The sequence below is a fragment of the Choloepus didactylus genome, chromosome 7 (genome assembly GCF_015220235.1).
Source record: "Choloepus didactylus isolate mChoDid1 chromosome 7, mChoDid1.pri, whole genome shotgun sequence".
NCBI lineage: Eukaryota > Metazoa > Chordata > Mammalia > Pilosa > Megalonychidae > Choloepus > Choloepus didactylus.
This window is the reverse complement of record NC_051313.1, coordinates 16,378,091-16,401,925: the sequence shown is the minus strand read 5'-3', so window position 1 is coordinate 16,401,925 and position 23,835 is coordinate 16,378,091. Positions and strand designations below refer to the sequence as shown.

Sequence of the window (23,835 nt, the reverse complement as noted above, 5' to 3'; positions counted from 1 at the left end):
TGGACACTTTATGGTCTTAAGACTGTAACTGTGTAACCAAATAAACCCCCTTTTATAAAAGCCAGTCCATCTCTGGTGTTTTGCATTCCGGCAGCATTAGCAAACTAGAACAGATGCCAAGATCTAGGCTGAAAAGACCTCCTTGGCCAAGAGAGAAGGGTCACCACCCAAGTGTTTGGAAAAGGTGGGCTTGCCCAGTGTTTGGAAAGGATGGGTTCACCCCAGCCTTTGGAAAGGCAGGACCCCCAGCGTGCTAGGAGACCATGGCCACCATCCCAGTACTTGGAGAGGGGCTGCCACTCCAGCAGTTCTGGAGAACAAAGCATCAAGCCCCAGGTTACTCTCAGACCTTGAAAACTCAGAGTTTGCTTTGCTGGGTTTTGGACTTACTTGGAACCTGTGAGTTCTATTTTCCTTCCAGTTACTCCCTCCTCGAATGGGAATGTATATTCTATGCCTGTACCACCATTCTGTTTTGGAAGGTAACTTGCTTTCTAGGTTTCATAGGTCCACAGACAGAGAGGAATTTTGCCTGAGCATGGGCCATACCCATGAGTGATTTAGATGAGATTTTGGACTTAGAGTTGTTACAGAAATGGCTCAAGGCTTTTGGAATGTTGGGATGGGGTGAATGCATTTTGCAGGTGAGAAGGACATGTCTTTTGGGGTCCAGAGGGTGGATTCTTATGGATTAAATCATCATCCCCTCAAAGACACATTCAAGTCCTAACCCCCAATCTGTGGATATGAACTCACGTGTAATAGGATCATCAAAGATCCTATTAAGATGAGACCAAAAGGAATCAGAATGGACCTTAATCCAATATGACTGAAGTTCTTATAAGCAGAGGAAATTTGTGCACAGCTGGAGGAGTAGGGAGGAGAAGAAAGGAGACAGATCTCCATGTGATTGAGGCAGAGATTGAAGGGATATGTACATTTTTTAGGGGATAGTCCCTGCTTGGATCAGATTCTTAAGGGGGATCAATGCCTGAAAATTTTACAAACTACTTCTATAGGAATTAAACAGATTTCTCTAATTTAGGTTTCTGTCTTCCTTAATAATAGAGTGGGAGGGAAACTAATCATTTCCCCCCCAAAATAAATTTCAACATTAACAGGCACAAACAGCATTTCATTTTGTTAAAAATAATAAATTAGCCACTAGAGACATTCACCTCTTCATCCTGGATCTTTTTTTACCAGGGAGGATTCCATCATTTGAGGAATGCATCTATACTTGTTTTGCATTGAACCAAATGCAAACAGCTTGAAAAATAAACTGTGAGTCTGACTGTTTCTCCAGGGCAGGGATCTTGTCTTGACATCTTTGTCCCTCCAGTGTCCGTTCAGGAGAGACACACAATGATGGACTGAACGTTGATTCTGGACTTCCAGCCTCCAAAAGTCTGAGACAATAAATTCCTCTTGTTTAAAGCCAAAGTAGTCTGTGGTATTTGTAAAAGCAGCCCTGGCAAACTAAGACACTCAGTGACATGAGCCTGACATGACAATGATCTGTGGGAAGAGAGAGTTTGAGATAAAACAGAACTCTGGCTCCCACTGGCTAGTTAACATTATGATTCTTCAAGTATTACAAATTTATAATGGCTTATTTGGCTTATAACAAAATGCTCATGCTGTGTTCCCTAGGATAAGCAATAGATGTAAAGCCTTTCTTCAGAAGAGTTTCCACATCTATCTCTTGGTTCTCTTAGAAGCCGGAAGAAGCACTTTTCACGCTCCTAATGAAGACGCAACGTCCTTTGCCCCAGAAAGTTAATTGTTTAGGCTCACATGTGGTGCAGTTCACACAATTATTCAGTTCTGCATTCAATCCCTAGACCTGTTTCACTGTCTTATATTGTAAATTTGATGAATCAATGGTAATTTTTTCTTTGTTATTTAGCTTTTTAGTTTATTTGAAAAAGATTTTTTGCCTAAACACTGAATTCTCCTTGTAAAACATGTTAAAGATTTTATTTAAAAAAAAGCTTTCATCTTTATCATATTGGATTATAGAGGTGCATTTCATTATAAGAAAAAAAAGAGAAGAAAATAGTAAAGTGACCAGTTAAGGAGAAAGTTTCAAACTAACATGAAAAAATAATTTTGGTTCAAACCGCTTACTTTTTCCTACCTCCATGTCCTCTAAATGCTGATTTTATTCCTTGAGTTTACTGGAAGTGCCAGGATGTTTAAGAAAGAGATTATGTTATGCTTGTTGGAAATAATGCTTTCTACGTCTCCCGGTAAGTGTTGATTTGTTAAATCCAGGTACCTTTTCAGAAAATTAGAGGTTTTAATCCATACACTATTTATCCAGACTGGAACCCAGGTTTTTGGTACAGAGAGCTCCCTGAATTGAACAGTTAATATATCAAATGCCATTCATTTGCATATTGTTTGTGCTATTCTAGAAAATCAGATGTTGAAATAACTTTTAAAGCCTAGAACAGTATTTTTAATCACAGTGAAGAGTGGAACAATCCAAATATAAGCACTCAACTTAATTATGGTACCAGTATTTGGGAGAATATTGGAATCTCTTTAGAAGCATTTTTCTAAGAAGTTTTGGTAATATGGAGAATGTTCACAAAATAATTTTAAGAGAAAAATCAAGATAAAAATGGTAAATGGACTATTATATCAATGAGTAAAACATGTAAATACATCAGATGGTAATACAGCAGAATATTAGCAACATTTATATATGGTAGGTAAGTTGTGGGTAATATTTTCTTCTTTCTTCTTTTAAACATGCTTAATATTTTACAATGGGAAAATATTTTTTTAATCAGAAGGAAATTTTATTTTCTTCTATCATCAGGAAGAAAAAGTAATTTATGAGGAAACTGATGAATCATCCAATGAATAATTAGGGGTTGACTAATTGAAATGATAAACGTGCCCAGTCATTCTCGTTGGAGATAATAAGTGATGTAACACTTCGTGTAACACTTGGATGTAACACTTTCAAGTGTTTGGATGTAACACTTCTGTGAAATGTCTGTTTTACAGAAAACCATTGATTCTTAACACCTTCCTCGGGAGTTGGGTCTTATAAGATGTTGGCTTATATATTCATATAATGTATTTAAATATTCATTAAGTGAAGATAGATAAATAGACGATAGATAGATAGACAGACATTGTCTTTCATGTTGGAAATAGACCAGAGATTCCTGGTACAAAGCACGTTCTAAATAAATATTTGTTGAATGAATGAATGAATGAGTAGGAGGTGGGTCCTGAGGCTGTAATAAGTGACGCATTATCTGTCAATACAGATAACAATGCATCAGACCTTGAACATGCATTCAGTTGTCTAAAAGCATCGAGCATAGCAGAACCTCATCTCAACAGTGCAAACCTTCTGTGGTGTAAACTTGTAACTGACTTTGGAGCCAAGTCCATGGGCATTACACAGTATTTGCCCTGCTTCCAGCTGCCTTGTTGTAACAATTTTAAAACCCTGGAAGCACCCTATTCACAAGCAAGGCCTCAGGAGGAAGAGAAAGCAGTGGTAAGAGACCGACACTCTTAAATCTGAGAAAAGAGTAGTGACCATATCTACCCACTGCAGAAACCACTAATCCTTAACAAAAGTTGCATTTTTATACCCATGGGGCTTTGTGGCTCTTCCCTAGTCTCTATTTTCTACTGACACTCAAAAGAAATTTGGGTCTCTTTCAACAGATACAAATAAATCACCAATGGTATCTCCAGATAGAAAGTATATCAAAACATCTAAAATTTTCTGTTTAATTGCATATTTATTTTTCCCAAGCCTGAGATTAGAGACGATTTAAGTGTACTTACAGGAAACACATAAAATATAATAATCAAAAAGTCAGAACTTTTGGATGGATTGTACGGTATGTGAATGTATCTCAATAACTTTGCATAAATGTGTCAGAACTAGGTAAAATTAAATTGAAACATGCACATACACACCACCCCCATAAATACTCAAGCAATACTGCCCAACATAATTGGCTATAGGTGGGACACAAATTTGGCTTTAAAGTTTCCTGAAAATCAAAGCACCAAAGATTCAGTTAGAGAGTATTCATTATTCAAGAAAAGAAAACGTAGTTTCTCAGACCAAACAAAGAATTTATAGCACTCAATTGTGAAAGAAATTACTCAGTGGACTTCACGTAGGTAACACTTGAAACTCTGGTACACAATGACCTCAATAATATCCCCACAGCAAATACAGATATGGGTTTCATAAGGCTGCTTCTTCTTGTATCCTTCAAAGGAGTTCAATTTCACGATGCTAAAAAGCCACCCAGGGAGATCAGTGTGCAGTGAATCAAAACAACATTGCTGAAGAAGGTCATTTCTTTAGATTTTGATGTGAACCCTGAATAAAACTGAAATAAAAAAATCAGAATGCTGTATTGCCTCACTTTTGATTATTCACCTACCAATTGCTGCACCTACGAAGTGCCACTGTTTGAAGGAGGTTCCAGCCAAATACTTTAAGATCAACCAAACAGATAGCGGAGTTGATGTTCTATAATAAAATCAAGGACTTCACCAATCAGTCCTCATCAGCCATCTTACCTTTGCTGACATAATGTCAGGGTTTTGTTCAAGCAACCATCTTGGCACTACATTTGAACCAAATTGCTTTTTAAATATGTACAGAAGTTTTGAAGTTTTCACCCTGTAACATTTGGTGTTTGTATGGGGTAAATCTGTAACCAAATGGGCAAAATATTGTATATTCTACAACACTAAATGAACACCAGAGATGTTATTATCATACCCGAAAAAATTTTATAAATGGCTAGATCTTTGTTTAGACTGAAGATTATGACTAGTACCCTAATAATTTCTCCCTAAAATTCTTTACCAATTCAGTTGAACAAGTATTTATTTGAGCACCTACCAAATGCTCAAAAGGAATGAAAACACAATCCTTTAATACAAAGGGGATAAAGATCCAGCCTCTAGAACAATGTGTTATTAAAGATGCAGTGAATGCTCCTGACAGTGACTGCTCTGACATTGAGAGCTGTTGGAGTTGAGAACATAGAGCTAATTGGGAAGGCTTCTTAAAGCAGTGAGATCCATAGAAGGTTCCTTCTTTTCTCCATCAAGCCTTCTGCGATCTTGCCAAACAGTTGCTGTTAATAAGCCCCTGACAACTGGCCAAATGCTCAAAGAAGAATTTTTAAAAATTGACTCAGGATTGCAAACTGTATTCCAGTTTCCATGAAATTTTGTTGCCTGAGAAATCCTCAAAATATTTAAAGGTCACTTCTATATCACACAGCCAAGGAAATAATTTCCCTGCTGGACACTGGGAGCAAGGTTGCATGATCATTAGATGTCAAGATAGATCAAGATGCTGATTGAACTCTGTAAGGGATTGGAAACTTGTCCACTTCTTTTCAATTTGGGAATCTATAGAGAAAGAGTTGACTTCTGAAACCTAGGTAGACAAGAAAAATGACCAAAATTGGATTCTCATATTCAGATAGAAGATGAGATTGTCTAAGAAATACCAAAATAAGTAGCACCATTTGAGAGAACCATCAACCTGTAACAAGCTCAAACCACATGGTGGTTGAGCTGAGCCAATCCAAACAGAAAATCCCATCTCTTAAATCTGAAATGACAGCCAGGGATTATTGTATGACTTTTATTTTTATTTTTATCTTTTAGATTCAAATCTCGTAAATGTTATTTTTTCAATTAATAATTCAAATAATTGTCAGCTTTGCAGTTCAGCATATCAAGTTTTGCAAGTTATGCTTGCCTTTGAGTCCCGATTCATCCTGATTTCTATGTCATGGGCCCTCTCCCCCTTGGCAGGAAACAACCTGTAGTTTCCCAGGTTGTGGTGGGAGTGGAATCTCACATGGTGGTGGTCCCTGTGGGTGCCACTGAGGTGTCCACAAACCAGTCTGAAAGTTCCTGTGGGCCCGCTGGTCAGAGCTGCTGCCAGGCTGTGACTCAGGGCAGAAACCTGTCTGATTTCTTCCCATTTGTCTCCTGAGGAGAAGGACAGCAACGAGCTCATTTCCTCTGTTCTAGGCACCAGAGCCCTCTCTGTTCGAAGGGCTCCATGTCTTAGGGGAATGTCTAGTTTTCTCCTGGAAGAAATCCTTTTCCTCTCATGCTTTTGGCCAGAACATTTTGTCTAGACCTGTTTGACTCTCTGGGTTTGGGGAATGAGGATGATTCATTTTCTGCAGATTCTTTGACAGTTTCTCAGACATATGGTTCATTCACTGTGCACCACGTTTGGTTTCCGGAAGATTGTGAAAATTCTTTTAATCTTTAAGGAGCTAAAGGCTGCCTGCCTCATTGACAAGAATGAAGTCTTGCAGGCTTAGAGAAGAGGCTTGAGGAGGTGGGAATAGCTTCACGGGGATCCAAGTAGTATGGATTCCATTCCCAGTTAAGCCTCCATTAGCTGTGTGCTCGGACAGGCCACTTTACCTCAGGGGCCGGTTTTCTCATATGCCTATAATCTTATATCCCAGGCCACATGTACTTTGGAGTCAATCTAGAGCTCAAAAATGGCCAGACACAGTGTTTCCCTGCCTGCAAGCCTCACCACTGGTGCTGGATGTGGCGACCCCACAGCCAGGTTGAGGTATACCAGAGGTGACTCATACATCTGCATGAACCCAGTGATTTTAATTACCCTGATATGTACACCTGCCTCCTCCTCCCCTGATTTTAGACTCTTTATGTGGATCTGAAGTGGCTGCCTCCAAAACAAGTTCATTGAGCACTAGGTGATATCTCTGGAGAGCTCTGGGCACCAGAGCAGGTGGAATCCCCTTTTGGGGCTGCTCTCTGTCACCTGGTCCCAGAGTAGTGAAGCCTTGAATCTCGTGTTCACAGGGAGATCAGTGACATTCCTCCTTGTCATTTTGTTTCCTACAGCCTTCACATTCCTCAGAGCACGGCTTCGAGTCCATAGATAAAGAGAGTGGAAGGGAGATCAAGAGGATAAGGCTATAAAAATATAGTCAGAAAGCAACATGAGCCAAACACTCAGAGTGAACATTCTTTTCGCGGCTGCCCGCTCTGCTTGGGCTTCTGCTATCCCTCAGAGGGTTAGGGGAATTCCTGTCCAGAGGTGTGCTTGGGTAACTTACCCAAGGAGCAGTCCGGTTTGAACGTTCCCATAAACGCACAGTGTCCTCGGAGCAGACCCATCCCTACTGTAATGGGCTTAGGGAGACCAGGTGAGGTCCTAAAACAAAACGGTTCCCTGAAGTCACTCCGTGAGAGATTGAGTCTTTTGGATTTTTTGTATTTTCCAGTCTTCTGTAAAAGTGTTCAGAGGCTTCACCTGAAGAGTCTTCACTTGAAGAGTCTCACCCACCAGCTGGCTGATGAAAAGTCACTGAAGAAATGGACCACAGTTTGGAACCTCAGTAAGAGAGAGAGACAGAGGGTGAGAGGCTTGCCAGTTTTTAGTCCCTCTTGTCATTCAATTTATCTATTTATTCATCCTCTCTTTATAATTGCAAGAAACTTTAATTGAGGACCTCTTATGTGCCAGATCTCACTCTAGTGACTGTGGGTCAAGGTAAAAAAGACATGGTCTCAGGCCAAGGGAAATGCCAGGTAGAATAGAAAAATCATGAGATTGGTTAAGAGGCCTGTATCGCTAGTAGAGGGCTTTTTAAAATTCAACATATGCCCTCCAAAATAAATTAAAGAATTGAACTGGAGAAAGTGGAACTCTGACCTTTCTTAGATGGGATGACATAGATAAGATGCCTCAGTCCTCTTCCTTTAGAAATCCAGAAATCCAGAGATGAGAGCTTTGGGGATTTGAAAAGATGATTTATATTTACAGTGAACAGAGAGCAATGACCACTCAAGGTCAGCATGAATTCACCAAGAACAGGATGTGTCAGGGTTGCCTTTGACTGGGATGTCAGACTGGTAGCTGGCAAAAGGGAACAATGAGTAGCTAGAGTTTATTGAGACACCTGACAGGTTTCCTTATGATGTCTGTGTGGACGTGATGCAGCAGTCAAGCTGGGAATTGTGGGGACATGTTGATCATTAATCACTGGAACTACGACAGTATGGGTTGAGGTTCCGGTGCAATGCCAAGGAGCTCTTACGTAAGTGTTGCCCTGTTCAGAGTTTTTATCAGTGACCTGGAGCCAGTGACCTGGCTACACCTGGACTCTGGCTGCATCTGCCCTTGGTTCAGAATGCTTCCTTTAAGGAAGGCACCAGCAAACCAGAAGATGGTTTGGGGAGAGGGACCAGGATGGAGACTTGAAGGAGAATGGAAATCGTGTAGCACAAGAAACTGATGAGGTGTTTGGAGCTATTCAGCCAAGACAACAGAGAACCCAAGACAGACATGACAGCCAAGAGACAGTGTGTTTTATTTGTATCCAAGGCTTGTACCTATGGATTAAATGTCTGGAAGGCAATCTTGGCTTGATATAGCAGGAACTTTCAGGATGTTAGAGTTTTTCAAAGAAAGAAAATGCTGGCAAAGACACTTGAAAGATAGCACATTTCTACATAATAGTCTATAAATTTAGTAAAAATTCTCATGTATGTATATATGTAGATATTTATGATTTATGAATAGCTAAATACATTTTGAAAAGGAAGGACAATGTCCAAACAATGATGACGACAGGCAAGTAAGTCAATGGAATGGAAGAAAGAGTTCAGAAGTCCCAAGCATTGAGGAGAACTTCATGTATGATGGAGATGGCACCTCAAATCAAGGGTGAAACGGGTGGGCCTCTCGAATGTTGTTGAAGAAACTTATAGACTATATAAGGAAAAATAAAGTTGGGAAATTGACTCACACAATATACAAAGTTGATCCAGAAATGCAACAGTGATCTAACTGTGAAAATAAACTCTAAAGCAAATTGAAAAAAATGTAGAAATATCTATTTGTGATTTGGTGTGAGGAAGCAAAGCATATCCACAATACTTAAGGGGAAAATTTTTAAATTGTCTGTTTCAAAATTCAGGATTCTGAATGCTAGCCTAGTCAAAGTCATCAGACCAATGACAGATTGGAAAAAACACATGCCATGTCAACATCATGAGAGGTTAATATCTAAGATATTCAAAGAATACCTGCAAATATACAAGTAAATGATAGGTTGTCAATTTGGAAAATGGGTCTATTCAAATGGACCTGTGAGGTCTTTGTTTACTCATTTGTTCAACATACATTTACTGAATGCCCACTATATATCAAGCACAGTTCTGGGAACTGGATACAGCAGGCAAAGTTCCCTGCCCTTACAGAATTAACCTTCCCCACAATATTCTCTTCCACTGGTAGGAAAAATACGTCAGTTTCTACTATGTTATTTTTCCTTTTTAATTACAATCATACAATTTTAAAGTTGGACGGATCTTTAGAGTAGCATGTCTTGTAAATCCATCCTTGTGCATGATGAAAAACAACTTTCCAGGGGCACACAGCAGTGTGCTTAGACTGTAAAGTACAGAGGTTAGGCAGATCAAAAATGCCTAAGGCTGAATCATGGTTCTTCCCCTAAAATCTGCGTGTTACCTTGAGCAGCCTCTCTGAGCGTCAGTATCTTCATCAGTAAAACGGCTCTAATGATGGGACTCATTACAACTGTTATTAGAATTAAATAAGTTAATGACTATAAAACAGAAGGGCGTCTGGCACATGTTAAAAACTCAATGTTAGCTACTTTTGTTTGCATGCCTTGATTATTATTCTAAAGATGGTTATTTCCCTGCATTCCATGTTTCACAATTGGTGTGGTAATACCTCTGCATTGTTAATTAGACAATTAATCTTTTCTTTATGTAGTGATAGGAAAAGGAAGTCCTATTCTTGCCCTGAGATAGTACCTTATATGAAATGTCTCTCGTGGATTAACCATTTATCCTGGTGTATGAAACCTTAACTTGGGGTTTTAGGGCTGGAAGATATCTGATACCATCTCACCTGTTCCAAACCTTATTTTAAACAGGAGGACTTAGAGGGCTTGAGATGATAAATGCCCTGCCCTGAAACTCAGCACTTTCTATGAAACCACACCTAATCGTCAATGGTCTAAGGAGTTTGTCATCCAACCAGCTTTTTTAAAAGGGGTGTGAACTGGCAGAGTGTACAAGGATCATTTAATTTGAGACAGATTCGGAGGAATCATGTATGAGCAACTTGCAAGTTTTCTGTTGACTTCAGTCATGTTAGGGTTCAGTGGGTGGAGCCAGGCTCCCTCATTAGAATAAAGGTAAACAATTGAGCCAATTATAAATGGAAAGAATGTGTGCCTTCCGTCACTGAGGGTTGCAGAGGGTAAGGGCTGAGACCTCGGGTGCAGAGAGAGAAGTGTCAAGATCATGAGTTCCAAGTCCAAATCCATAGGGATCATTGGTGCGCCTTTCTCCAAGGGACAGGTGAGTACAGAGCCAGGCTTTTAGTAACTGGAGTTTATTTGAAAAGTTTGGACTTTAAAATTATTAAGGTGTTCTTGTCTGGTTATTGTGAGTGCCCGATACAGTCCTGCCTAGAAATATACACATTTTAAGGTTCTCTTACCATATTGCAACGTTGTACAGTTCTGGTCCCAAACGCAGGTGACTCTCAATCATAGCCAAAGCCAATTTTATTTGAATCTCCTAAATTTTTCCTTATATTTTTGAAGAGAAAGCATTTTTATTTGACTGGAAATGGACTGCTTCCACACTGTAGCTGCTCATTTGGATTTGTTGCTCTTGTGTCCTTTCGTGTTACAGTGTCTATGTAGAGGGAGAGAGAATTTCAAGAAAATGTGTATGTTTAGTTATGTAATTTGTGCTTGGAAAAAATTCATAGATTGGAGACAACCTTCAGACTTCTTTTAATTTAGCTAATCAAAATATGATTGCTTTATTCAACTTTGTAAGTGACTCCTATTGTTTTGGGGCTCTATGAAACTCTTAGTTCATGGAGTAGGCAGAATGCTGTTTTATGTACTTCTCCTTGAGGGGGTAAAAAAGAAAAGGAAAGAGAGAGAAGCCCTATTGCAAGTCGGCAACATTGAAAGGACTGGGGGATTTTTGAAAATTCTAGATTGTCTTAGAGCCAATCAGCTGTGAATCAAAACCTGCCAGCAACATTTAAATATGTAGTCTTTTTTTTTTTTCTGCTTGGGCACACTCATTCCGGCTGTTTAATGAGATGACAGAAAACCATAGACTTCAATATGGGTCTGTGCTTAAAAAGGAAAAAAAAACAAAAACAAAAAACAACAAGAACTCTGAAACAAATAAGACAACATGTGAATTGGAACTCCTAAAGTTTATGGGTTTGGTGTTTGTTTTAGCTTTTTTTTTTTTACCAGAGCCTTTCTCCAGCCTCTCAGAATTCTTTTTACCCATCTGGTGCATTTTATCCTCTCTCCCCGGCTCTAAGTTTTGAACTCTTCTTTTGCACTCTGTTTTTTTTTTTTTTTTTAATTGCAAAGTGAGTTGGTAGAGGTCAGAGGTTAGAGACCCAAGTTGCATTTGGGTCTGCAAACACTGCTTCACTTCTCTTGGAAATACTGCAAAGTTCTCTCCCAGAACACAGGGATGGTTTGCTGACAGAAGTGCTTCTTCCAATGCTAGAGTTAATGGTGAAATCCACAGTATGCTCACCTATTCTTGAAAGAGTTTATAACAAAGACAGAATTGAGATAATTGATTAAAATAAAAAAGAAGGAAAGTTAGGGAGGGACCGAGAGACAGAGGGACTGAACAGGCTTGGGCCCCAGACCCCAGAACGAGGTCTGGTGTGGAGAATCACGGTCACTGTACTGGGATAATATTTTGAAATACAGCCTCATGAATTTTCCCTTCTCAGATATTCTCTCTCTTTTTTTCCTACAACTCTTCCCTCCTTAAAATATGAAGCTAATTTCCTAGGATAGGAGGGACTGAGATAGATTTTTTTACACTAAGCCGTAGAATAGGGAAAGAATGGCTAGCACATAAGCAGTTGTCCCCACCTAAATGGAGATAATAGTTTGACAAGCAGGCAAAGGGACAAAACTACAAGGTTGGTGCTGGAAGGTGCCCAAGAAAGAGCTCTGTACGCTGTTCACCCCCTTACCAGGCATCAAGGGGTGGGGGAGGGGTGGCAAACACTGAGGGAGACCTTATGTCTATTTTACAGTTGAGTTAATGAAAGCACAGAGAGGCTGAGTAATTTGCTCAAGGTCACACAGCATGTGGCCAAGCTAGGTGTGTCTGATTGCAAAGCCTGTGCCCCTAACCTGTGCTGAGGCCTCTTCTGGGGACACGAGTCCCTACTGAACCTTAACCTTGTGGCCAGGAGGGCAGAGTTAGGGATTGGGGCCCAGTTCCCAATGTCAGTTGAACTGACAAAGCATTGCCAAAGTGTCACATAAACCATGTGAAGAGAGAAGACCAATCATGAGAAAGAGTATAAACCAATCAAATGACAAATCATCCAAGAAAACGTCACTCTGGGAAATTTAACAACTCTGTTAGAGCAAACACAGTGTCAACAAAGGAATTGACCAGATTTGTTCTAAAGTTTGAAAGGAAGAGGGGGAATAAAAAAGTCAGGGAGTTTTATCAAATTGGCAATTTTTGAACATCTGCTGTGGAGCAGCCTTACACCACAAAAATAGTGCCCCATATGTAGAGAACTTTGGAACAAAATCTAATCATGGGAATAAGACAAAAACAAATATACACACAGAAAAACACAAGAAGGATCAAAGGCAGAATCTGAGCCAAGAAGTGCCCTATTGGGGTTTAAAGAAAGAGCTGCTCTATCTACTTGGGGTGGGGGTGGGGGCCACGGGAAAAGAGATTGGAGTAAAGGAACATGATGTGTCAGAGAAAGCATGTGGCAGCCTTGCTGCCCGGGTCAGGAAAATGAGATCAAGGGCTCTCCTGGTGCCTGGGGCAAACCATCTGGTCATTTGAATTGGGAAGATTTGCTTGGTTTGGTAAAATAGACCCAATCTTAGGGAGAGACATGTTTTTTAGCACATCTCATGTGACAAAGGGAAATAACTTTGAAAGCCTTGTTGGAAATTTGAGTGGGAACGAGTCATAAGAGCACTTTTTCTTTAGACCTCCAGTCAGCCAAGGGGCTAGAGAAGACTCACTGCAAGGAGGGAGAGCACTAGCTTCCCTGATGTAAAAACAGCCAGGGTAGTGTTTCGGTTTGCTAAAGCTGACGAGATGCAATATACCAGAAATGGACTGGCTTTTAGCAATGAGGATTTATTAGCTTACAGATTTACAGTCTAAGGCCATAAAAATGTCCCAATTAAGGCATCATTAGGATGATATCTTCTCTGAAGACAGGCTGCTGGCAAGCTTGGGCTCCTGTCAGATAGCAAGGCACATGTGACGTCTGCTGGTCCTTCTCTCCTGGGTTTTGTTGCCTCCAGCTTTTGGCTTCAGTGGTTTCCTCTCAGCTTCTCTGGGGCTTTTTCTGTGAGTTTCTTAATTTCATCTCTTAACTTCCTGTGTGTTTTATCCTCTTATAAAGGACTCTAGTAAGAGGATTAAGACCCACCTTGAATGGGGTGGGTCACATCTCAACTGAAATAACCTAATCAAAAGGTCCCACCTCCAACAGGTCTGCACCCACAGGGATGCATTAAAAGAACATGGCCTTTTCTGGGGGTACAGAACAGCTTCAAACTACCACAGGTAGCCATTTCGGGTCAGCTGTGCTTAAGCAGCTCAGAACTTGAAAGGTGGGGTTGGCCTGTGTGGTTTCAGCTCCCGGATGATGATTTTCCCTGTTGCCAACTTTCTTTCTAAGAGCCTTTTTCTTCCTGCTGTGATGATCTGCATGTAGGCTTCTCTCATCCACACTGTTTCTTTCCTTATGTCTTTTTCCAAGCTGTTACTCTGGTTTGTGAACTTTTTCCATTGTCCCATCCTGTTTACCTGGTGAATACCTATTCATGTTGCAAAACTCAGCTTAAATGCCACCTCTTCAGGCAGCCCTCCCTCCTATGTCTTGCCCCTGGCTGAGTGAGGAGCACCCTGTTTTTTTTGCCGTGGCATCTGGTATCTGCTTTGAAGCGACTCCCAGTGCATTGTAATTGGATTCTGTTATGGTTTGCTAAAGCTGCTGGAATGCAATATACCAGAAATGGGTTGGCTTTTTATGATGAGGATTTATTAACCTACAATTTACAGTTCTTTGGCCAAATGTCCAACTCAAGGCATCAACAGGATGACACTTGAACTCCAAAGACAGACTGCCAGCATCCGGGACACATGGCTGGTGTCTGCTGGTCCTTCTCTCCTGGGTTTCGTTGCTTTCTGCTTTTGGTTCCAATGGCTTCCTCTCTGAGCACCTGTTGGTCCTCTCTTGCTTCTCTGACGCTTTTCTCTAAGCTCTCCCTGGGCTTTTTCTGTCTTTTATCTTCTTATAAAGGACTCCAGTAAGAGAACTAAGATCCACCTTGAATGGGCTGGGTCACATCTCAATTGAAATAACTTAACCAAAAGGTCCCACCCACAACAGGTCTGCATCCACAGGAATGGATTAAAAGAACATGGCCTTTTCTGGGGGACAAAACAGCTTCAAACCCGGGCAGAGTCCAACATGCAAATCCCATATTAGTTTATGAGTCGCTCCAAGAGAGAAAGAAGCCCTCTCCTTTTAGTTTTTATGTCTCCACATATAAAAAAAGTGCTTCTGCATGAAATAGGGGTTCAATATGTTGATAACATGGTGTGGTGGGAAGAAAGAATGAAGGTTTTGAAATCCAAACCATGTGAACCTAAACTCTAGCACTTACTAGCTATGTGCCTATAGGAAAATTACATAACCTTTCCGTCTCTATTTTCTCATACTTGACTTAGGAATAATTCAGTCCACCTTGCTGTGAGGATTAAATGAGATAGCATGAAATGCCTAGCATTGATAATTCCTCTTCAACTGCTTAAATAATGAAAAGGGTTCCTGGTGTGGATGACTGATGGTCATGACAACATCTGAATTATTTACTTTTTTAATTATTCAGCCACGAGGAGGGGTGGAAGAAGGCCCTACGGTTTTGAGAAAAGCTGGTCTTCTTGAGAAACTTAAAGAACAAGGTAATTTTTTAAGTCAAAAGATGATCAGTTTAATTTCCTTCCCCACTCTGAAGGAAGGAGCAGGCTCTTGGAAAATGGGGTGGTCCCACAGCAGAGTGACATTTGTACCACAGACTTGCAGCCTTGGCTGTAACCATCGAAGCACATCCTCTACAAGAAGCAGGGTATAAAACAAAAACAAAGAAAAAAACAAAAAATAAGAACAAAAAGTTAAAAAAACAACAACAAAAAGAAGCAGGGTGTATGGGGAGAATGCTCAATACATATTGTTGGTAAATATTCCTTCTGACAAAAACAAATATCCTTACTCAGATATGTTGTCTTTCCAGCCAAACTTCTGTATAACAGAATCTGTAGTGGGGGGAGCTGGGGTGGGGGTGGGGTGTCAGGGCAATTGGAAATGAAAGGCAAGGGGCAGCATGGCTCACAAAAGGATCCTTATTTGTGAAAGGAAAGAAAATGTAACAGTAATAATAATAGTAGTGATAATAATAACAAATCCAAGTGTCTGCATAGTGTAGGTATGTCTGTAGACACATGAACATAGACATGAAAATGCAAATATGTATATATATATACTTAAGGATAGGTTTGAGTGCATTTATCTTTATATATAAAATCCTGATGAAGTGTTGGCGAGGAGGATATGAAGCCACTGGAATTGGATTGTGTTTCATGGGAATGCAGCGATGTAGCCACTTTCAGTATCACAGTTTCTTAAATAGCTAAATATACATTTACCGCTTGACCCAGAGATTCTGCTCCCAGGTGTTTACCCAAGTGAAAACACACGTCCACACAAAGGCTTGCACTTGAATGTTTGGAGCAGCATTATTTATAACAGCCAAAAAATGGGAACAAAAAAATGTCCATTCACTGGTGAATGGACCCAAAAATGTGGCATGTCTATGCGGTGGACAATATTCAACAATTGACACGCACAGTCCCGACATGGGCAAGGAGATGGGTGAATCTAGAATCAGACCAAGTGAAATAGGCCAGGTACAAAGGACTACATATTGCATGATTCCATTTATAGGATATTCTAGAAAAGACAAAACTATAGTCGCAGAAGGCAGATTAGTTGTTGCCTGGGCCTGGGGGAAGAGGATTGACTGCAAAAGGGCGTGAGGGAAATTTGCAGGGGAGGGAAGTGTTCTAGGACTTGACTGGGGTGGTAGTTTCACGACTGTAACTAAGCTTATTGACCTGTACACTTAAGATGGGGGAATTTAGTGAATAAAAATTATTCTCAATAAAGCTAAAAAGAAAAAAAAAAACAAAATCCGTAGGAGAACAGAAGGCTTGAGTAAATAGATTACCAAGCATAATGTAGTCACATTTTATATCGAGTTAAGTCTCCTGTGTTACTGAGCCATGTATTCAGACAGATGTGTAATAAATATGATACACAATGCATAGTTAACCATAAAACATGCAACCTCCCCCGTATCACTGCTTTACATGAAACTCTGGACTTCTGAAGCCTAATGCAAGGCTGTTTAGAATGCACAGCAGGGTTTTTAGAAATTTTGAGTTATCTGCATTTTTTTCCTTATTACAAACATATACTTTTTTGGTAATGGATGGTGGTGGTGGTAGCACAACATTGTGAATATAACTGACACCACTGAATTGCATACTTGAAAGTGGTTAGAATGGGAAATGTTATGTTGTATATATGTTACTGCAATAAAAATACCCCCCCCCCCACACACAAATATGTCTGGTAATCTAGACTCATTTCCTGAACTTTCCTAAGTGTTGGGCTCAGGCTAAGCACATGTTTTTAGTTCATTCTCACAACAGCACTATGAGTAGGTACAATGGACAGAGGAGCTGCTTTTGCAGGTGACAGACAGGCTTCAAGTCAAGAACTGTTATTACAGTGTCAGAAAATTTAGAAAAGACTGATGTATTTTCTTCTGGGCAAAATGTATAAACTCTTTTTAGCTTTTTCTTTACTACAAAAAAAAAGAACATGTTTATTGCAAAAAAAAAAGTTAGAAAGCACATAGGCACATAAATAGAGAGAAGGAGGGAGAGAGAGAGAAAGATCCCCTGAAAGGCCCAAACCAAAAGGTATATAGCAGACCCTGGTGAGATGACACTGACCGTCCTTCCAGGTGTTTCCTTTGCTTATACTTTTGAAAAGATGTCTATGTTGTGAATTTGGAATCAGCCTACACATACCGTTTTGCAATCTGCTTTCTTCACCCAGTGACCTGGAACTTCTGATTTTCATTATAGGGTGTGATGTGAAAGATTATGGGGACCTGATCTTTGCTGAGGTCCCCAATGATAGTCCCTTTCAAATTGTGAAGAATCCGAGGTCGGTGGGAAAAGCTAGTGAGCAGCTGGCTGGCGTGGTAGCGGATGTCAAGAAGGATGGAAGAACCAGCCTGGTGCTGGGCGGAGATCACAGGTCTTGTTGACTGATTACGTCTCTGGGAGGCTGGTACAAACGGTATAATGGAAGTGTAGCCACGGGCAGGAGAAGACAGGAAATGCAGCGGGGAACTCCCTGGTCTGTATCATCCTCTTCCATTCCTACTAGTCCCAAAGGACATGACTGCACCAACTTTTAGGCATTTTTCCTTTTAATTTTATCAGTAACTACTTGATTATGGCAACATACAATGAGCTTTATCTGAAGTCTTCAATATCTTTATCTATTATAGCTGAAAATTCATGAAATACTAATGGATTTTAGAGAAATATTTAGCACAGCCTTACATTTCTAAATAAATAAGCACTTAGGAAATTTGTAGTGAGCTTGTTATATTTGTTTACTGGTAATACAAACAATTCAGTTAGGCCAGTAATTTAAAAGTGGATGTTTTCTACTATAAAATTAATCATTATAAAATTTAGAAATATGTATATAAAAGTTAAAAAAAATTAGTGGTAATTGCACTTCTCTCATAACTAGTATAAGCACTTTGTTATATATCCTTCCTGGCATATTTTTTTCCTGGTACGTGACTGTGTTTAAAATAACTGTGTGTGTGTGTGTGTGTTGGTTATATCCTATGTTTTACTCTTAATCTACAATGCAGATTTCCTGTTACTTCATTTTTTGAATAAGCATCACAAGCATCATTTTTATTCCTGTGTAATTTTTCACCAAGACATTATAGCACTATACACATCCACATTGACTGATATGCAAGTATTTACAAAATTTCACTGTTACAAATAGCTGTGGCAAGGATCCCTTTTGTGCATGCGTCTTCTTAATGTTTACTGTCAAGGCCCTGGGATGTTTTGCCAGAATTGGACTGACTGGATCAAATAGCATAAATGTTACTCTGACTCTGATGAAGAGTCGAGTCCTTGAGCCCCTCCGTTTTCTCTTCCTGAACCAAACCGCTGCCAGGGTTTTGTAACAAAACAGCAACTGGGGAACCGGGGACTCATTTTCTAAGTGGGAAGATTTGTAAATGGAAAAATTAAAGAGTGGCAAATGCTCAAAAGACTAGAAACCTGAAGGGAAAACCAGACAAGCAGAGTGGTTGATAGCTGAACCTCAAGGGGGTACAGTTTCCACTTTGAGCTCCCAAAGTTCCTGGTTCGCTGAATGATACATAAATGTTCACAAGTGGGAAAGCCCAGCAACTGTATAGTAAATCCCAATCTTTTCATTCTTGTGTAAAATACTACTTAGATGTTCCATTAAACAAAATTTCTGGAGTTTGAGGTCTTTGGGATGGATTCCATGGTTCTGGAGCTGGGTAGGAGCAGGTCATTGAACGTGTGGCCAGAGTAGGAAGCAAAGAGGATGTGAGAGCTGAACAGTGAGTGGGCACCCGGGATCTGCTGGCTGAAGTGGGCATAAGGACTTCTGAGTGATGCTCCCCAATTGCAAAAAGTTGGGTTTTAGAAAAATGGTAGTCTTTGAAATTTGTTCTCTTTGTTAAATTTCACTTGGAAAGATATCACTTCTATGTATATATGTTATATTCTACTGTATTTCACAATAAGGAGGTAACTGAAACTGTAGAAAAATGGGAGGATCTTGTTATAATACACGGGAGAATTAAGTATTTGCCAGGGGAGATGAAAGTGCTGAAAATGAGTAAGGTTTAACACTCAGAATTGAAGAGCCTCTCATGCTAGGGAATTTCTGGTGTGGCAAGTGTTTTTACACACATTTGTGTCTTTGGATATACTATATTTGCTGTTTGATTAGAAGGTAGGTTTTGAAAAAAAATAGTCACAAAAGTTTTAGTAAAGATAGCACTGCAACTATAACTGGCTAGTAAGTACTAACCATAGGCTATACTTCGTTTTTAAAATGGTTTAATTGGCACTTCCATTTTCAAACCTATCAGAAATATCAGCCCCTTTGACTTACAGGGAAACAAACAAGTGCATGAAGTGAGTTAATACATTCCCAGCTGTGTGTGTTCTTTTGGCGAGCCCGATGTTCACACGGACTTTTCTTCCCTTGAAGTATGGCGATTGGCACCATCTCCGGCCATGCCAAGGTCCACCCTGACCTCTGTGTCATTTGGGTGGATGCTCACAGCGATATCAACACTCCACAGACAACCACAAGCGGGAACTTGCACGGACAACCGGTGTCTTTCCTCCTGAAGGAGCTGAAGGGAAAGGTGAGAGGCTGCTTGGTATTTCTATTACCAAAGAAGGATCTTTGGCAGCAGTTCAGGAGGTGACAGGGAAGTAGGAACCCCTATGCTATCTTCTTCTTGGTAACCTCAAACCATGTTCTCTGCAGCCGGGAAGCAAAGAGGTGGAAGCAAAGAGGTGGCTGATAAGGGTGAGGAGGTTCTGACCTCTGCTTTACTTGATAGTTTGCAAACTGACTTTATGTGTGTCTTCCATTTGGAGTTACCCTTTTTTAGTGTGAAGAGGGATGGGGAAAAGAGCAGTCCTTTATAAATAAGTAGAGACTCAGAGATTAAGCAGTTTGTCCAAGATCATATGCCAAGTGTCTAGCAAGACTCAGAACCAGATCTCCTAACTCCTCCTTTTTCTGCCAGATGCCACATGGCCTCTCTTTTGTATAAAGTGTCCCCTCCACATCCAAGGGCCTTTCCAAAAATGGAGTTTTTAAAGGCAGGATTACAATGATTTATATCACTGCACACCTTTACTGTAAGCAGCACATATCTAAATCATAGAGGAACCATCTCCTTGCTTCCTGGAAACTTTGATTCTAAAAGACGTGAGATGAAATTCTAGATTGAGATTCAGCATTGTATTTCCAAACTTTTATTGTCATATCTAATAGATGTAATATATTGGCCCTTATGATGATCCTTGTTGATTCAAACCTCCTGATGCTCAGTGTTCAGAAGTAACATTTCCTGAATTGGCAACCAAGTGATAGGTTTATAAACTGGCAAAATGTCTAGTTAGCACATGGAACAACCCAGCTGGGCTCCAGGATAAACAGGTAATGTCATATGACGATGTGAGGAGCAACCTAAGGTTTGTCAGGCCAGAAATTTCCCTTAGCCCCCTAGACCATCTTCTGGATTAAGTCCCTTATTGAGAAAGAGAAGAAAAGGAGGAAGCTGCCAAAGTTAATGGAGCACACTGATTTCTTTGTAGAAGAGTCCTGGGAAAGCAGGGCCCAGCAGGAACGGGCCCCAAGCAGGGAAGTGCTGATAAATGGTTCTGGGGAACAGGGAGAGGCTGGATAAGGCCAATGAAAAGTACCACAAGGAAAGGCAGGTGTCCCCTTCTCAATTCGGAATCATTTTAAAATGATGCTCTTGAAAGTTGCATTCTAAATGCAAGATACAGGCAAGCCAAACGGTCTTAACTTTAAATGTGAGGTGTGCCCAAGAGAAGCCTATTGAAGCAAATGGAAACATCACCATTTTAGATCCCTGATGTGCCAGGATTCTCCTGGGTAGCGCCCTGCCTATCTGCCAAAGACATCGTGTATATCGGCTTGAGAGACGTGGACCCTGGGGAGCAGTAAGTTTATTCTTTGATGTTATTTACCTTTGTGTTTGGCCTTTTGGGTGCTAGGTATGCTTTCCTGGTAAAACCTACAAGAGGAAATTATTTAAAGACCAAGTACATCCACACATGTCTGTATGGATGTATTTTTTAGGCAATTTATATCTTGACTGTCTGTTAGAAATACAGATAAAATACATTGAGATAGAAATACAGTTCACAGAACCTAAATATTTCATGTATTTACCACATTGACCTTTTCCTTAAAAAGAAACAGGAGGGCATAGAGTCAGCCTCCTTTTTAATTGTAGATTACCTTAATATCTCTTCTCTCATAGCTACATTTTGAAAACTCTGGGTATTAAATACTTTTCAATGACTGAAGTGGACAAAATGGGAATTGGCAAGGTGATGGAAGAAACATTCAGCTATCTACTAGGAAGGTATGAAGCTTTGTGTGTATGTGTTTATGTGTGTGTGGCAAAGCATAAATATTATTAGGGCACTTGCTACTTACATTTATCAATAAAAATTATTAATAAAGCCTTTAAGTAAAATCATGGAACTTCACTGGGTGATGCGGTTTATAAAGCAAGAGTAATACATACCCGCCAAATAGTAAACCACCACCTTTAAACTGAATTACTGTCCCACTTCTTAAAAGAAAGAAAAGGCCAATTCATCTGAGTTTTGATGTGGATGGACTGGACCCGTCTCACACACCTGCTACTGGCACCCCAGTCTTGGGAGGTCTGTCTTACAGAGAAGGGCTCTACATTACGGAGGAAATTTACAGAACAGGTAGGTTGAAATGTGGGCCAGTACATATTTCTCCCTCCCTGCTTGGAAAGCCAAGCCCCTGAGGACACTTCCAGAAAGTCCGTCACACGATGCATTGACAAAGTGTTTTGGGTTGATCCTTGGTACTTTATGTTCCTGGATAATCTTTCAAGTCCATCTGTACTGAATTTTAAAATGTCGTTATTTTATAAATTACATTATTACTATGTGTCATTGTAGGGCTGCTCTCAGGATTAGATATAATGGAACTGAATCCCCGTCTGGGGAAGACACCAGAAGAAGTAACTCGAACAGTGGACACAGCAGTAGCAATAACCTTGGCCTGCTTTGGAGTTGCTCGGGAGGGTAACCATAAAGCCAACGACTACCTCAACCCCCCGAAGTAGCTATGGAAACGTTGGACAAAAAGTTCACAGCTAATGACATAATTAGCAAATCTAATGACTTACTTAAGTCTGCAGTTATTGCCCCAAAGGGTTGTCCTTTTCAGAAACATGTTTTGCCTTAGAAAATATTAACATAATTAGTATACACTATACAAACGGACTTTCCTCTTGGTGTGAAATTCGAGATGTAAATTCTAACTTCTGTGAAATTAAAGAATTTATCCTTAGAAACAGAAGTATGTATACACTGATTCCCAATTAAAATTTTGCTGGTATTACATATAAACACATCTATATAACACCCCTGCACCCCCACAGTGGGAGTCCTGGTATCAGTAGTCAAAATTACCCCACCTGAAAAGCTGCCATATCTTCATGTTGTTCAAAAGAGGTGATTTTTATAATAAACTCTTTATAATGATTCTTCTGTGCCTATGTTATGTTTCTAAATAAATACAAATTGTTTTTACACACACACACACACTCACACACACCCTGCTTAAAACTACTATTAAAATACTTGAAAAGCTTAAAACTACTTAAAACTACTATTAAAATACTTGAAATCATCATCCTCTAAACATTGTAAGATCTGGAGAAGCTATTTAAACTCTCAGGCTCTTGTTTCTTTAACTTTAAAATGGGTAATTACAGGCTTAGGTAACGTCCAAGTTCATATATGTTAGATGACCATGTCTTATGTTTTTAAAGCCTCAAACATGATATTGGTGATATTTTAGGCATGGATGATATTCAGTTGACTCTCTTAGAGGTAGAAGATAGCACCCAAAATCTAAACAGGAGGTAGAGAAACCAAACTGCTATTTTGTTTCCAGGATCTGCCAATTCAGATCAGGATTTCACCTAGAATTATCTATGACTTCCAAACGTCCCAGTCTTCACTTACTTCAATTACAGTAGTTTGCTTTGGCTAAAAGCCTAAAACATGCTGAAAACTTATCTTGGGTCTGGAATATAGTGAAGGAAGCAGAAAAAAAACAAAACAAAACACAAATGAGAGCAACTATAGTCAAAACAAGGAAAGCAAACTCTTCTCCCTCCAGTCTATATAAGAACCCAAGAGGACTCTGTAATGAAGTAGGCTCCATGACACTGGATTTGTTATTTTAACAACTGTATGTCAGAGAGCCTCTACCATCTAACTTCTCACATGCAACCCAGAAGTTTAAACCTACCTCTCGTTTTAAACCTATGAAAATTCAAATAATCACCTCATTTGCCTCTATGGTCTTTGTAAGAGAAATATTTTATTGAATTACTTTTAGATAAGAACAATTATGATGGCTCTTAATCTAGAGCTATGCTGTCCAGTATGGTAGCCACATGTGGTTGTTTTAATTAATTGGAATTTAATAAAATTAAAAATTCAGTTCCTCAGTTGCACTGGCCACATTTTAAGCATTCACTAACTACCCATGGCTACTAGCCACTGTATTGGACAGCGCAAGTGGAGAACATTTCCATCACTGCAGGAAGTTCAACTGGACAGATCTGCACTAAAGTTACTATTGATTTTTAAAAAGAAAAATTTTTAGAAATTAATAAAGGGAATTTTTTTTTCTCGGCTGTACCCTGTAACCAAACAAAGTTTCTGTCTCCTGTAATGTCTCTGATT

General features: G+C 39.8%; 1 protein-coding gene across 1 annotated transcript; it reads left to right on the top strand.

Moving 5' to 3' along the window:
• Positions 1-10,287: 10,287 nt before the first annotated feature.
• On the top strand, positions 10,288-22,621 carry ARG1 (arginase 1). Its single transcript, XM_037844534.1, has 8 exons — positions 10,288-10,413; positions 15,003-15,075; positions 17,326-17,500; positions 19,532-19,691; positions 20,933-21,027; positions 21,351-21,455; positions 21,677-21,813; positions 22,033-22,621. Exons 1-8 carry the CDS (start codon positions 10,357-10,359, stop codon positions 22,197-22,199), a joined length of 969 nt encoding a protein of 322 aa, XP_037700462.1. The 5' UTR covers positions 10,288-10,356; the 3' UTR covers positions 22,200-22,621.
• The last annotated feature ends 1,214 nt before the right edge of the window (positions 22,622-23,835 follow it).

Excerpts from the sequence above, each read along its gene's own strand:
- ARG1 (XM_037844534.1), top strand. The coding sequence starts at position 10,357 with ATGAGTTCCAAGTCCAAATCCATAGGGATCATTGGTGCGCCTTTCTCC. Across the intron at positions 19,692-20,932 it reads TGAAGGAGCTGAAGGGAAAG|ATCCCTGATGTGCCAGGATT; the intron begins GTGAGAGGCTGC and ends TCACCATTTTAG. Across the intron at positions 21,028-21,350 it reads GACGTGGACCCTGGGGAGCA|CTACATTTTGAAAACTCTGG; the intron begins GTAAGTTTATTC and ends CTTCTCTCATAG.